At 41.6% G+C, this 15,427-nt stretch overlaps 1 protein-coding gene across 2 annotated transcripts in view; it reads right to left on the bottom strand.

Moving 5' to 3' along the window:
- Positions 1-684: 684 nt before the first annotated feature.
- FAM120A (family with sequence similarity 120 member A) overlaps positions 685-15,427 on the bottom strand; it is a 50,474-nt gene continuing 35,731 nt past the window's right edge. The window contains exons 12-18 of one of the 2 annotated variants that reach the window (XM_065749762.1): positions 15,300-15,414; positions 12,225-12,434; positions 11,127-11,310; positions 10,123-10,260; positions 8,524-8,665; positions 5,073-5,169; positions 685-2,592 (exon numbers count right to left, since the gene is read on the bottom strand). In XM_065749762.1, coding sequence (XP_065605834.1) covers positions 2,281-2,592; positions 5,073-5,169; positions 8,524-8,665; positions 10,123-10,260; positions 11,127-11,310; positions 12,225-12,434; positions 15,300-15,414 — 1,198 coding nt within the window. In that variant the 3' untranslated portion in view covers positions 685-2,280. The remainder of the gene's footprint in view (positions 2,593-5,072; positions 5,170-8,523; positions 8,666-10,122; positions 10,261-11,126; positions 11,311-12,224; positions 12,435-15,299; positions 15,415-15,427) is intronic. The other variant, XM_065749763.1, reaches the window with a different exon arrangement.

The following is a 15,427-nucleotide window of genomic DNA, read 5'->3' as shown; positions in this document are numbered from 1 at the left end:
ATCCTACACGTGTAGGAAGGGATACAGTCGCCAGCATGGTGGCTGTTACAGCAGGAAAACCACTCCCCTCCAGATCACTTTCCTTTTGCAGGGTGAGAGGAAGAGCGACTGCTGCAATCTGCACAGAACACAGCTGTGCTGCTGTAAACTGCATCCACACGAAGCGTGGAGCTGCTAACACTGCTCATGTACACACAGCGTGAGATCAGAAACGCTCTGGGCAGGGCTGTTTTTAACGTGTCGGGCATGAGAGCAAACAGATGAACATCCAGAGGCAGCAGACAGTAAGGGCGGGCCTGGGCAGAAAAGCTCTTCTGATACCCACCAACTGTAAATGAATTAGAACTGGGGCTGCGTCAGTGCTCCGTCACGCAGGCGGCTCCCGCAGAACAGCCCCGTTGGCTCTCAGCTGCAAGGAGCAGTGCTGACCGCCGCCCATCACACTGCGCTGAGGCACCACTGCAAGCACCTGCGGGAGCTCTGGTTTATGAAGACCTGCCCGCCTCGCTCCTGTGAACACATCCCTCTTCAGAGCAGGCCGAGGCGTGGCTCTGAGCAGCACCTGCAGGCCTGGCCTTGGCTGCAGCTCTCAGTGTGCTCACCAGGTCGCTTTATTTGGGCGCAGGAAGGCATCATTTACCACACGTACTTGAAGGAAACATTGGACAAAAAAGGCATACGGTATTTTATACTAAAAGAATAAAGATTTTTATTAAGCACTGTAAGTTGCATTCAATAGCCTTCAAATACACCACACCACAATCCATCTACAACCAATCAAACCCAACAGTAGTTCATTCTTGCACAATCCATGAGTTGGGGCAGAACTCCCTTCAACTTACATTAAGATACCTACTTAGCTCTTGCGGGCAGGGAATGGGGAATTACACCTCATTTCTGATCACTAATGTGTGATGAAGAGCATCAGGAGAATTATATGAAAACGAATATAAAGAAATGATTCTGATTTTGAAGTACATTAAGTTTGGAAACACTAACAAAAACATCAAAATGATACAGGTATATTTGCTTATACTAAATCCTTGATGGGAAAGTTCTCAAGAACAAGCCATTTGTTTCCTGCTACAGAAGGGGGGTACTTTTTTTTTTTTTTTTGAAGATTAAAGCTTTTTTTTTTGTTGTTTTTCACAGAATTTCATATTTGCTAATATGAAGGCATAAAACAGCAACAGAGAACAATAATGCATACAGCAATGAGTACACCAGGGTAACGTTGATATTCAGAACGGCTAGATAACTTTTTTTTTTTTAAGTTTTAGAATAAATGCAACAGAGGTCAATAATCACAAAATTTTAAGGTTAGAGCAAGATCAGTCAATGACTAAACATAGTTAACATCTTTTATAGGACTATTACTGATTATTAGCTTTTTGTTTTGCAAATGGGCACAGTACTTGTAAGAATGGAAGAAAGAGGACAATAACATGCATAATATTAACTACACACTTTAAAAATCATGAACCATGCAGAAGTTTAGCTCAAATAGTAGTACTAATGGTCTACGTCTGATTCAAAACCACAAGGTTCATTGATCACGGATGCATGGTATTAGTCACAAAAAGTTTCAGAACACACTGTGTTTATTTTGAAAGGTCATTTGCATCTCAGATGATTTCAAGTTTATCTCCATTTAACTCGCTTGTAAAGTATGTATGATGTATATTTAAAATCAGCAGAACTGCAGTATTACTCTATAATTTTTCGTTTCGAAAGTTTGCACATTTTAACGCAAAAGAACCACATCAATGGTGATGAAATTTAAGAAAGAAAAAACTGTGGTTGTGCCTTTTTCCCCCCATAATCATGAAACCAAAGCCTTAAAGAAAGCTTTATTGTGACACAGTAATGCAAAATCAAATATAATGGCATACATATGGTGCCAAGTACTAAAAATTATATTTTAAGCTATATATACTTAAAGACTGCCAAAATTTGTTTTCTTTATATTTCAAAAAACAAAACTACAAGCTTTTGTCATAACCAGTTTAAACTTTATGTATACTTCATTTTAAGTGCGGGAGTCAAATGCTCTTCATTCTCTTTCTTTTTTGTTTTATTGTAGCATTTTGACTACAACTGGTTAAAACTAAAAAATGTGTTGTTTAAATCTCTGACATCAAAGAGGGATCCGAATTTCCAAAGTCCTCATTTTTCTCTTACGGAAAGGAAAAAATGTACGTAACTGTAGGCTCTCTTTCTTTCCAGATATTCCTAATCCTGACCCTTCCCAACATCCTTCACCCTCTATAAAAAATAAGTTTACTCTTCTTTTTTTAAGACAGTGGCCTCAAGAGCATCATCTTTATGGCAAACACTGTCTGCATTTAGTGCATTTAAGTGAGGATTTGTATTGCACATTTTAGAGTCATTACTCAAGGCACTTTCAGACTGATTGGAAGCCCTGATGTCTCCTGTATTCCCATTCATCTGGGAAGCTGGTTTTTCCTCATTCACAACTCCGTTTTCAGCCAGGGATCCATCTGAAGACACAATTGAGGATTTAGATTCCTCTGATTTTGACTTAAGTTCTTTGGCTACTTCTTCTGCTGAAGCAGCGTAAGGAGGTTTGCCCTATTTTTTAAGAAAAGAAGAAAATTACTGAAGAGTCTGTTACAACACACCACGCCCAGGCAGCATGCAGAAGCACCACGAGTGAACACAGAGCACTGCGTAGTGCTGCAGTAAGATGTGGCACACACCAGAACAGCACAGCACAGGCACTCAACAAGTGTGAGTGTCAGTGCCTGAGTGCTGCCTGGCCTGCGTCTGCTTTGACACTTCTGTTATCCCACAAGCACACGGGAGCACCAGAACTGAGGATCATAGGTTCATTAGGTTGGAAAGGACCTACAAGACCATCTAGTCCAACCATCCTCCTATCAATATGCAGCTTAACTCTGCTTCTCCGTTCATATACGTGATGATTTAATTACATGATGCACGTTACTAGAACACAAACCAAAACTCATTCCTGCAGTTTTTAGAAGGCACAAAAGGCACTGTGTGATATTCTCCACACTAGTCTACGTGCTCCTGAGATTAGGAAAGCAATTTCATACAAAAGCTGTAATGCAGAATCTTAACACGACTGCCCAGGACAACAGGAAACAGACTTGGGCAACAGAAGAATGTATATTTAGTTTTTAAGCATCTGTACCAATGAATCTTAGCATTCCAGAAGCACGACGGGCTTTGAACAACAAAATGCGTGGGTTGGGTTGCTAATAAGCAATGCACTTATCTGTTACACTGTTAACAAAGTCAAATATTAAGACTTGACTAAGATACAGACACCCTGCACAACTCAAAACAATAGCACACAGCTTCACAGTTTAACAATCTTAATGCTTGCATACTGAGAGCAGCACAGTCAGCACCTTCCTGAACTGCCTCGAGCTTTTGAAGGAAAAATACAGGCAGAAAGAAATTATTCTGTGAAGAAATAGGCATGTCTTCTGTTTGATACATAAGACTTCCTTATTTCAGTCACCTTCTCCAACCTTTATCTGTGTCACCTCATAATTAGTGTCAACAAAGCCACTGGGCTCTCCAGGGAGGATCTTTCTTGTTGCAAATGCCCACGTCTCAATGTGGCCCTATGAAAACATTCTTTCCCTCACTTCTCTGGTTTGAGGACAGGAAAGTACACTGTTGCCAGTTAACCTTTACTACGTAACACAATCTCCTGTTACGCACTACGCTTCCCAAGTTTTCTTTTCTTGTTAAATGAACATACACTTGCAATATAGTGACAATGGTGAAATCTGATGAGCTCAGGACTGGACTGCAGAAAATGCCACCACGTTTCCTTCCTCTCCATGTCACAGGCACAATTTTAGCTGCATCTAATTACAAGTATTTACCATCCAAATTACTTATTATTAATAAAAACTGGACTGCTCACATTTGCTGTCTGTTAAGGCTGCCTACCATCTTAGCTACAGTACTTCCTGCACTGCACTCAGAGACGTGAGCCTGCAGGAAGCCTGGCATACTTGGGAGCTCCTTCTCTGGGCTCCCTTTGTTTCACAGGTTTAGGTACATGGAAACAAGATGTTGCAATTAACGTGGTGCTTTCTCTTCTATTCAAAGTACACAAGATCTAGAGCTTCAAATTCACAGGTACATCAGTACACAATATATAATCTGAGTGAATGGGAAATTTAGCAAGGAAGAAAATTATTTCAAAATATTTCAATTTTTACACCTAGAATAGAATAAGTTTGATGCGAATTTAACAGCTGCTTTGTTATCTGCCTGATATCTGCAAGTGCTTCCCTACTCTTACATAATAATGTCTCCATGACAAACTGAAGAACCATACGTATATTTATTGTGAAAGTGCTCTGCCTGTTTACTACCCACCCATCCATTACCCCTGGGATCAGGAACATCCAAAACTGCATAGCAGCAAGAACAATGAAAAAGGGGAGGAAAACACAATGCTGAAGCAATTGGCATTTAATATGAAACATCAGTTTGCTTCAGCTATATTTAAAGGATCCATGAGAAGACAGTAACTATGATTCACAGACTCTTCATATGTTGTCACCAAAAATGAAACTGTTCAAGAGACAAAGGCTGCTGGGTTGTTTCCTAGAAGTTTAGAGCAACTTCTCAGATAGGAGCCACGGAGCAGCAAGCATTTTCCTACTGCTACTATTTGTTCTTTATGACCTTGGACTGTGACTGCAGCAAAAAAAGTGAGAAAGAGTGGGGGTGGGAAGAGGAACTGCTAATTTGTTTCAGCTTTGTCTAAATTTCTCTAAATTACATTCTATTCCCACAGCTGGTCAGAACCATGTAGGCACAGCCTTTCTACCAAAATATATTTTTCACTTCTGTTTTTATAACCAAAGTGTGCTAGTGACTAGGATGCAACACTAGCCTGCCATCCACCCCTGCATGTGCAGCTTATAGCTTCAAATCATAGGCAAGATCACTGCAATCAACACCTTTATATTTTGAAGTCGTGCTTGTCAGTTTTAGCTGGGCTGGAAATCCATACTATACTAGCCTGAAAACGAGTGGCAGGCACATGGCTTTATTACCTGAATTGCTCCCTGGCTTTTATAGCCTCTCCCATAGTACCTTCCGCCTCTTCCGAAAGTTCTTATCACTGGAGTGGAAATAACTCCTCTAGGACGCCTGCAAGTATTGAGGAAAAAGGAATAAAAATAAACAACACATTTACACAGGAGTACTTGCAATTGCATTTCCCTTGCAGAACATCTTTTTCCAGCTTTGCTGTCTAGTACCTGACACTTCCATTTCCTTAACTCACCAGCATGAGTGACTAAAGAAGAATCAGCGTTCTACTATCTATAAGTGAACGAAAGGTAACCAGCTTTGTTTTGCCAGCAGGAAGATGACCGCTTCTGTGTTTCATTTTTTGAGAAACAATACCTGAGTACTTCCAAGCTTAGCAAAACCATTTTCAAAGCATCAAATTGTCCTTATAGTACTTCTAAAACAGAGAGCAAATCATTCTTACATTAAAAAGAGGTAAAAAGTGCTTATAAAGAATGCGTCTCCCAGTCAGTAACATTCCCCACACAGAAATATGTTAAGACATCTGTAATTTTGAATTTCCCCATCAAAACTGAAGCAATTTTGTATTTTGCCTTCTTTTGTTATCCAATTTCTTCTAAGAATGTGAGAGGGAAAAAAAAAAACCCTGAAGCTCGAGCCGTAGACACCAGGTAGCAATAGACAGTCAAGTCTGCATTCTGATAAATGAAGTCTTCCAACCAGGACGTGTCAGGTGGTGCTTTTGTTCCTTTTGTTCTTAACTGTTTTAGTAAGGATTAGACCAGATGGAAACAAGTTTTCCACCAGTTACCGCTATTTTAATGCAGTCAATGGGCAGAATTACAGCTTCCTTCATCGCTGTGTCAAGAACTACACATCACCTAAAAACTCTTTTTGCTACCTCTACTGGAAATACCATCACTCCACTTTTCCTCCAACTCAGTACCCAGTACCTGGAGGTCACAGCACGAAGACTGACTCCACTGAAGCCAGCACAGAGCAGCCAGATGCTGCTGGGTGTTTCTGCACACCTAATGCTTCCTCACACTTCCTGTTCATTATCTATTGTTCCATCCCACGATAACCCCCACATGGCAGTGAAGTCCCTGCAAGCTGTGTAAGAAACATCCTAAAGAGAAGCTAAGGTGTAGCTTGGGTCTCCTGCTGCACTACAGCAACCCTGTTACACTGAACTGATGCATCTGTGCCATGCAAGCCTTCCCACACTCACTGCAAATTCCCCACACTGAGCAGTATGAAAATAAGTAGTGGATCTTCAAAGCCAAATCAAAGGACAAAGAAGTGAACTGTGTTTTATGTTTTACAACTCTTACTATACTCTTTCCAAAGATTTTAACAAGCCTTACCTATCCTTTTTACTTTTTTTTATGTGGTGAAAGTATACCCTTCAGAGGGCTGAATAATAGATATTTCCAACTCAGATTCATAGCACTCTAAGATACACTGATGGATCAAAGGTAATAAAAAGCAGCTGGTATAACCTTAAGAACATTCAAGTTTAGTGTTGCAGAGACATAAGACAATGCCATAAACAAGCCTGACATGATACCCTCTGCTGAAACGGATAAAAAAATGAAACAGAACTGTGCAGAGCTACATGATAAATTGCACTCAATAAACTGAGCATCTTCCTAGAGAAGCACTGGTTAGTAGGAAATGCTACCTAAAGACCAGGAGCCTGGGCCTCATAAGGCAACAGCAATAACGCTTTCGTACTAGGAAGCTGCAGACAGTAAGAGATGCCTGTGGTAACTTCTCGTCTTTGAAAAATTCTAGGAACACTAAACTTAACAAATGTGATGTCTGCTATGATGTGATGGAGATGGGAAGATGTAGCACTGACTGTTTGCTTGTCTTTCTGAGGTGACAACCTGAATCCAAATCTAACAGGCCCAAGACAGTGCTTCTGACAGAAAGGTCAAATCTTTTACATCCCAACTCAAAAGCTACTACTGGAGAACAGCATTTCCTCTGCCATAAAGGCATTTTATGGAGCAGAAAGGAGCAGCTACACTCCTTCAGTATTTCCACTGATGCCCAGCCAAGGAGGGAGCTTAACCTGGGACTTCCCAGTGTTAGTCTCAGGCTACTGATGTTCTCCATAAATTCACATTATTTACTTCTTCAGAAAAGGGAGGAGTTGCTATTTTACAAAGTCAAGGGTAGGTACAGATGCAAGGCAGCTCTGAGCCTGAAGATGTCTCCAGATAATCACTCAGGGTGCCTCAGTCTGACAGCAGTCTTGACTGTGGCAGTACAAAATCCCCGGATGTTTTTCACAACCAGGCCTGCAGCCAGTGCATCTCACTGAAAAGTGAACAGCCAACAGAGGCTCGTGCCTCAGCACGTCCCTGAGCTTATTCTGTTTGTCTCCCATTGCTGCTGAGGAAGAGCAGAAGTGTCCCGTGGGTTCTGTCCACCTGCACAGCTACTTACCTTAGGATATCTGTCCAAGTGTCTGAAGCACTGGATGCACATGTGCACCACTTCGATGTCAGCTGTGTTTTCACACCTGCGCTGTTTTCTGCTGCTGAGCTTTTATTCCTTGTTTCTAGCATTCTTACCTCTCCCTATCCCCATACCAGTAGCTCTCTTCACTCCAATCATTTTCTCACTCAGTCCACAAACCTGGCGTCCCAACAGCTCACACTGACTGTAGCACCATGCTTTTGATTGTGCACATTTGATTTAACTCATGTACAGAGAGGAATCTATGCAGTTCAGAACTTACTCTTCTAGATGCTTCCTAGTTAGGATGGCATAAGTATGCCTACTTTCCTCCGCTGCTTTAATACAGCTGAAGAGAGCCCTAATGCATAAACAACACAACTCTGTCACCGTCTACTGTTAACGGATGCAATCTTACTGCCAAATGACAGCTCTGTAATACACAGAACAATAAGCCCATGGAAAAAAATGTAATCTTAAAGTGTAAGAATAGATATTCTACACAAATTACTTCTTTTTCAGCAATGTTGTGCACCTGTAATTCCAGCTGCTGTGAAACAGAACGAAAGAGCTGAAGAACATATTCTCTTAAGCACATCTCCCATCATGACTGCAGCAGAGATTAAGCCTAGAAACATCTTGTTTTCTGCTTCGCAGAATTACATAATGAAGTTATTAAAAAATTTATCATACTTCATTATAAATGTTCCACTGTGACAAAGAAAATAACTGAATGCTGTGACAGTTTTGATCAGCTATTTATTGATTTCACGTAAGGAAAAACCCTCGAGCCATTTCCTCGTGCAAAGCAATTCAGTACATCTCTCTGAGTGTGAATTTTTTGGTGCATAAAAACGCTTTTGCTCATATCTGAATAACTGATTAAAAACATCTCGAAATGAGCGCAACTGCTTTTCTTGAATACTCAAGAGGCATAATTTACCTAATGTACCTTCAAATGATCTGCATGCAAGAAAAGGACACTGCACAGACCGCACTTACCCTCTCGCTGGTCCTCCCACAGAAACGACCTGCAGAGGAAACGGCCCTCTACCCCCTCGTCCACGTCTGCTTCCAGCCCAATGGCCGACTACAGTGCCGGCAATTTCAAGTTTCCCTCCCTGAGAAGGAATAGGTTGGACTCCTGCACATAAAAGCAAAACCAGAACTTGATCTTCACAATCGCAACACTGAAGTTACTCGAGCAGAAAGCTTGCTGGTCCACACTGTACTACGTGAACGGTTTCCCCTTTTTGGTACTGCTAAGTTATTTTTCACACTGTGGCCTAACTGTGACTTCAAGAGCCCTTCTCCCACAGCAGTTTATAAAAACATATAGTTTGTGAAAAGAAAAGTGACTGAGTACTTCAGTTTCAGGAACTAAAAATGCACGTTAGATAAGCGTTAAGAAACTGAAGTGAAATGTAAGATACCTGAAGGGTTTTTCCTGCACTCCTCATGAAGTAGCTTTTAAAAGCTCAGAAACTCTTTCTTAGTGAACACCAGCTATCAGCCTAAGACACAAATAGCAGCCTAGGATACCTCTACAAAAAAGTTCTTAGTCAGAATGACGCGCACTAATGCCACGCTGTTACAAAAACACGGCAAAATAACTGATCTCAGCGTTAACGTACAATTACTTTCCCCCCTCCAAAGTAAGTGCCTAAAAGTGCAATTGCCCAACACTCGATTCTTGCTGCTATTCACACTGCTCATCCTTATATCTGTGTTTTGCACTTTAAAATCAAAGCCAGGGCAAAACATACATTTCAGAAAGCTAAGGGCAGCTGAGTCAGGTGTTACTGGTAAGACCATCAGCACCAAAAGGGTTACAAAACACAGCGTTTGCACAGCCACCACTAGTCTTCAAATGTTAATCCGTGATTTAGTCCCCACTATGTTAACTTTAAAAAGGTTTGTACTTCTCTGTGCAATTCTTTCAGTCTCAAATGCACATCGTTATGTGTTATCCACACAGTGAAGCATTAAGAGCTACATCTGCTCCTGGAATAAGAGCTCAGAGGCCAGAAAGAACAGCTACATGTATGGAAAAATTCCATCCTCAACGAGGGATCGGAATTTACACATCTCCATTGCCTCACAGTGGAGAACAATGGACACACAAATAGGCCAGCCTCACACCTACGTCCAGACTGATGCTGACACCAGTAAGAATGAGTTAGCAGGAACACAAGTTGGTAACTTCTATGCTACGCTGTTTTACAGAAAGCTCAAATCGTCCCCACGTTTTAGGAAGTGACTGTTAACGCGTCCCAGCACAGCTCAGCTCACGACAGGCTGCACCCTCGCGTTTCAAAGCGCAGGAGACAGAAGGGCTTGTTGCATTTGCAGCTATTTACTGTGCCCGAAGGAGGATTTCTAGGCAAGAGAGGCTGGCACCCACAGGGTGTGTGGGGCCGGGTCAGGCCGGGCAGCAGAGCGGAGAGCGCGGCCTCGCAGCAGCCTGAGGGCTGCGGAGGGGAGAGCCGAGACAGTTAGGGAGAGAGGGAGACTGGAGTCAGTAGGAAGCCTCAGACCAAACCGTGAAGTGAAGGAAGCTGTTGCCAGAAGCTCTAAGAAAAGGGTTCGGGGTATAATTACCGCCCTGAAACTTGCTAGTCCTGTTGCTGTCATTGCCAGAGAAGGCTCCGGAGTGTCCTGCCGCTGCCGCCACCCGGAAGGCCCGGTAAGCGCCTGTGGCTACTGTTTCCCCATAAGGGCCTCCGAAGCCATAGACTCCTGTTAGACCCAGGGTAAAGAAAGACAGGGGAAAAGCTGTGAGGGGAGCAGGCATCAGGGAAGGCCCCTAGCACAGCCGCTGCCACCTCCTTCCTTCCTCCCGGTACCAGCAGCTCCTGGGCCTGGCACAGGGCAGCACAGTGCCTCTGGGAAGGCCTGGCCGAAGCCCTCCCGCTGGGCTCTGCGCCTGCAGGCCTTCACTCCGCTCTGGAACAGCCATCCCAGCCTCTGCAGCGTCATGAGCACCAAGATACTCACAGCTACTTTTTGGCTACAGTGGTAGCACCTCAGTGATGTCTTACTCAGAAAGCCCAGCATCAATACACCTAAGGCCCTCTGCACCCAGGGGTGGTTTTGAGAAAGGTGTCAACCGACACCACAAACAGCCGGGAACAATTTCACCAGTGCCCTCCAGTATTTACATTCAGGGGTGCCAACTGTGGCAAAACAGAGAGGGATGGGGAGAGGGAAAAGTTGTTTTCAACCCTGACAGACTATGCCCTTTCATTTAGGTATGAACATGAACATTTAGAAGCAAAGTACAGTTCAACTAGGAATCTTCTCCTATCATCCCAGTGCTGACTTGTTCACCTTATTTTTGATTTTTCATACAGTAGCTGTATAAATATTTTGATCTGGCACAGCTACTAAAAATCCTGATGGAAATATGCAGCAATACAGCACATTCCATAATGCCAGGCTATAGCTAATAAAAGTAACAACAAAATGCAGTGATTGGCACAGGACTATGTGAGCCAACCACTTCTGTTTATGTATCCTTCCTATGAAGCCAAACACACAAATCAGTTCAGTTTGGGGATAACACTTCATACAGATGACTTTTGCACTGCTGTCCCATCACTTACCAGCAAAGCCTCTCCCCCTGCCCTGAGGTGGTGGGACTGGCCCAAAGTGTCGAGGATACATAGAAGCTGGATAGAAAGGCATGGCAGGTGGAGGTGGGAAAGGGAGAGGATGGTTCTGCCTGGAGAAATTTAATCCTTCTAGGATGCTCTGACGCATCTTTTCAACCTTGGCTGCCTGCTCAGCCTGTTGAATAAAAGGAGGGTCATGAGTGGACGTTAGAGTTCTGATTTCAGTTCTGTAAAGCTGTATTTATGAAACAAGTTCAAAGACAAAAGCAAAACAACAGAAGGGCAGGTAAGGACAGCAAAAAACTTTCATAAACCTAGCTAGTAAATCACCCATCTTGCATATCTTCTAGCAGTTCAACAACATAGCAAATGTCCACAAAAAATATTTGTGTTACAGTAGAGATGGGAGTCTACATCCTGAGACAGTTTAGAAGTTGACAGCATCGAAATCTTAAAAGAAACTGAGAAACATCAGCCTATAGTCTCCCGAAAATTTAATGCAGCCCTTTAAACTTTAAAGAGAATAACCGTCATAAACCTGAGCTGCAAAACCAATTTACGTCTGGAGGCTATGAAGTCTGAATGTGACCACAGCCTCCATCAAGATTTAATCTAAAAGGAGTTTCCCCTGAGTCAGAAATAACAAATAATTGCCTTTGTTAAAAGATTTCTTATCTCTCAAAGAGTTGGCGAAAATAAAATGCTCTGGACATTCAATAAACTACTAACTTCACCTATTTCCTGCTTTCACAGTTAGCTAGTACCTAGTTCATGCAAAGTTATATCAAAAACCTAACTCATTTTTATCTTATGACGGCTGCAAGAATTGTGAAGAGATCTTTAGCTTAAGAATTCTAAGAATGACTTCACAACCTGGAAAAGAAATCAGAAGTTTTCTCTCATAGTAAAACCACAGCAGCTTACTCCTTTGTGACACTTGCTAGCTTGAAGTAACTACTACTGGCAATCCACTTCGTATTTCCCTTTTACGGAGAGATGAAACACGAAGCAAATGACTGATAAACCACACCTCACACTTCTCAAACTTCGGTACACTTAATATTCTGCCACGCTTGTGCAAGTACCCACCTGACCATCACAGAGGTCAATGAGCGGAACTTTCTCCCGGCTTGCTTTGATGAGCTTGGTCTGGAATAACTTGCCATCAAAATACATCCATGGACAGCAGTGCTCCCACGGAATTGGCTGTCCACAAGCATCGTTGGCAAAAAGTGCCATATCAACACCACTCATAAATAAAGCAGACAGCTGAATTCCTCGGGGATCGAGATTCTCAATCTGTTTCGGGAAAGAAACAAAAAAAAGTGTGTTTAGTAAGAAAATAACGAGATGCAATTCAGTTATTCCAACAGCTGCATTATTTGCAGATTGAAAACACAGTGATTTTAAAAAGTTGTCAGACTTTTCACATGTAATTGCCAGTTTGACTAGAAGAATCCACATGAAGCTATATCTGTATATGCAAAACTGCAATGCTCTGGAAGGCCGTTGTTCCCATCCATTCACTCTAGAGGTAAGAAATAGAAGAGAAAAAACTATTTCCTTAACAACAAAGCACAGTAAGTAATTTGAATAGAAGTCACTATCAAGAAGCCAGTAGAAGCTTTACTTAAAATACACACCTTAAATCTGTGGCACGTCTAGAACATGTACAATGCATGTTTTAGTGTTAAGATCACTGATAAAAAAGCACTGCAGAGTTTTTCCAAACAATGCTGAAGTACATTATAGCAACTAAAAGCTTTAAAACACACACAGAGGAAATCACAAGTGGAAATCTTCATATAAAAATTTATTTTGAATAATCTTGTGCTTTTGAGATATTTTTTAGGAAGTTCCAGGAATGAGCATTCCGTTTTTCAGCCCATGTACCACACTTCCTTTATGATGTCTTTTAATAATGGATTTTATAACTTGGCTTAAGATTTTACTATACTGCAATGTCTTTTATTAATGATGTTTGTATGAATCCAACGACTTTATTTAGGATAGATACACAAAGGTAGAATTATATAACAAATAACTGCTGATGGTGAAAGCAAAAAGTAGTTGCTGGCAGGAACTATACTGTAAGCAATGGAATAAAAAAAACAGCAACACTGACATTTCCTAACATACTTCTGAAAGTACCAGCAACTTCTTGGGAATGTTTTAAAGATCTCGGTATTACATTTTAGAATTAAACTACATTACCTTCCTTATGCATAACCTTTAATGTCAAGAAGACAATCCAGGTCATTCTGCATATATACAGCTGGGAAAAAACTCAGCTGCTCTTTCAGTCTGGCTTCAGTAAAAAAGAGAAGGAGCTGCTTCATATGAAGGCAGTAACAACACTGCATTAAATACTGCATCTTTCAGCTGACCAAAATAGATTACACAAGTGGCTAATGCTGTATTTTATGTATGACTTTTAAGTTAGAACCTGGAGAACAATTTCTATGAAACAAAAAAATATTGTATGGTATTTACTGCTCCCTGAGTCTCACCTTTCATTTTACGCTGGAATGCAGAAAAAACATTATCTGGGAATTCTTTTCTTAGATCCAGCAGTTTTCACAGTGGGCTTTCCTCCCATTTGCATCAAATCTTTGCTGACTCTTGCTGACACCTTTGCCAAAATCTCAGCCCCTATCTTATGTGCTTGTGTTGTGTTTTGAAAACTGACACTGAAGTGTACCTTGCTAACGCTCTGCTGATCTTCGATGCGTCATCCAGCCTTGCCAACACAGTCATTTGAGTTTCCACTGGTTCCCACAGCCATTCACCTCAAGGAAGATATCTCTAACCAAGACTTTGAAGGGCTCACACCTCCTACCTCAACAAATGAGCAGCCTGGTAAGAATTCAGCAGGTGTTCCCTGCAGCTGCTCCCAGACACATTCCTCCTTATCTTTGTCTGGAGTGAGAGAATGACCGAAGAAGTCTTTCCTGCTGGATTTTGATGTTGTTATTTGGTATATGGGAAGACTATTCAGTTTATCTGTTAACAGTGCCACTAACATTGCTAACACGAATTCTCTACTTGCCAGGTGACAAGTTCAAATAGATTCTGAAGTGTTTTCTTCCCCTAACATTTATTAGTACTTCTATGGCTAAATGTTGGGTTTCTACAAGCAGACTGATTCGGTCTATAGATGGAGACTCAGAAGTTTTTTCCAGGCTGCTACAGGAATGCAAGCCAGACTCTGCTTTCACCTACAGAAAAGAAACTGTCAGTTGCTGGCTTTGAAAATGCTCTTGCTGACTAAGTTGTAGCGGCAAATCATTAATTAGAAAAAACTAATAGCTGAAATTTGCATGAGCTTAATTATAGTTGTTTTAGAGAAAAATGTTGCTAGGATTGCTGCCTCTGTCTGTGCCCCCTGGCAGTGTATACCTACAAATATGAATAAACTTGGGAGGCAAGTACCACATTCTCCTCACTAATTTAACTAAGAAAAGCGTGTACTCAAGAAAGCTCAGGTCAGAAACAGCCACTTGTCTTTCCAGACTTAAGTCTTACATAAAGGACCTGCAAGACTACTTGAAATGACATTAACAGGCTACATGATGAGGTGATCAGCATCGCTGATTAAAAATGAAGAGGAGTAACGATGGATCACTCCCAGTTGTCCATTCTCTACACATCCTGACACCTCTCAGAGCTTCCAGTTAAGAAATACACTACCAGGCAAATAAATGTTATGTAGAAAAATGTAACTATGACTAATTCCATTCAGAAAGATGTTTGCTTCCAAGTAAGGACTACATTATACTACACTGAATACAGAACTCAGGTTCTGAACAAATTTCTGAGATAACAACGTAAAAGCAAAAAACAAATCTTGTATACTTTAGTTCACAGGCCAGAAGAGGAAACTTCATTGTGAGCACGTCAAAGCTGGGTAAGAGTAAGATGTTGCACAGATTGATAGGCATTCTGTACTTACAATTAGAACAACACACCAACAACTCCATCTGTGTCTATTTCCTATAACACTGTTGTAAAGAGAAATAGAAGCTTTGAGATCTTACCTTTCAGAAGTCATCAAATTCGTTTTCCTTACAGTTCTGCACTTAATACTTGTTATGCATGACCCACTAAATTAGCAACTGAGCAAGCTGAAAAGAAATGCCTGAAGTTATGGCAGTTTGGTATTACCTTGAGTTCCTGAAGCTGGTCAGGTTCATAGAGCTTTGGAGACAACGCCTGGGCAAGAAAAGCATCAAGTTCCTGGCGACGAAGTATACGAACCCCTGGCCACTGAACCATGTACCTACAGAGGAAGC

Source organism: Cyrtonyx montezumae, unplaced genomic scaffold, assembly GCF_038088225.1.
Source record: "Cyrtonyx montezumae isolate F1298 unplaced genomic scaffold, pur_monq_1.0 scaffold_6, whole genome shotgun sequence".
Lineage (NCBI taxonomy): Eukaryota > Metazoa > Chordata > Aves > Galliformes > Odontophoridae > Cyrtonyx > Cyrtonyx montezumae.
Note: the sequence above shows the minus strand (reverse complement) of the source record. Positions and strands in the feature narration are given on the sequence as shown.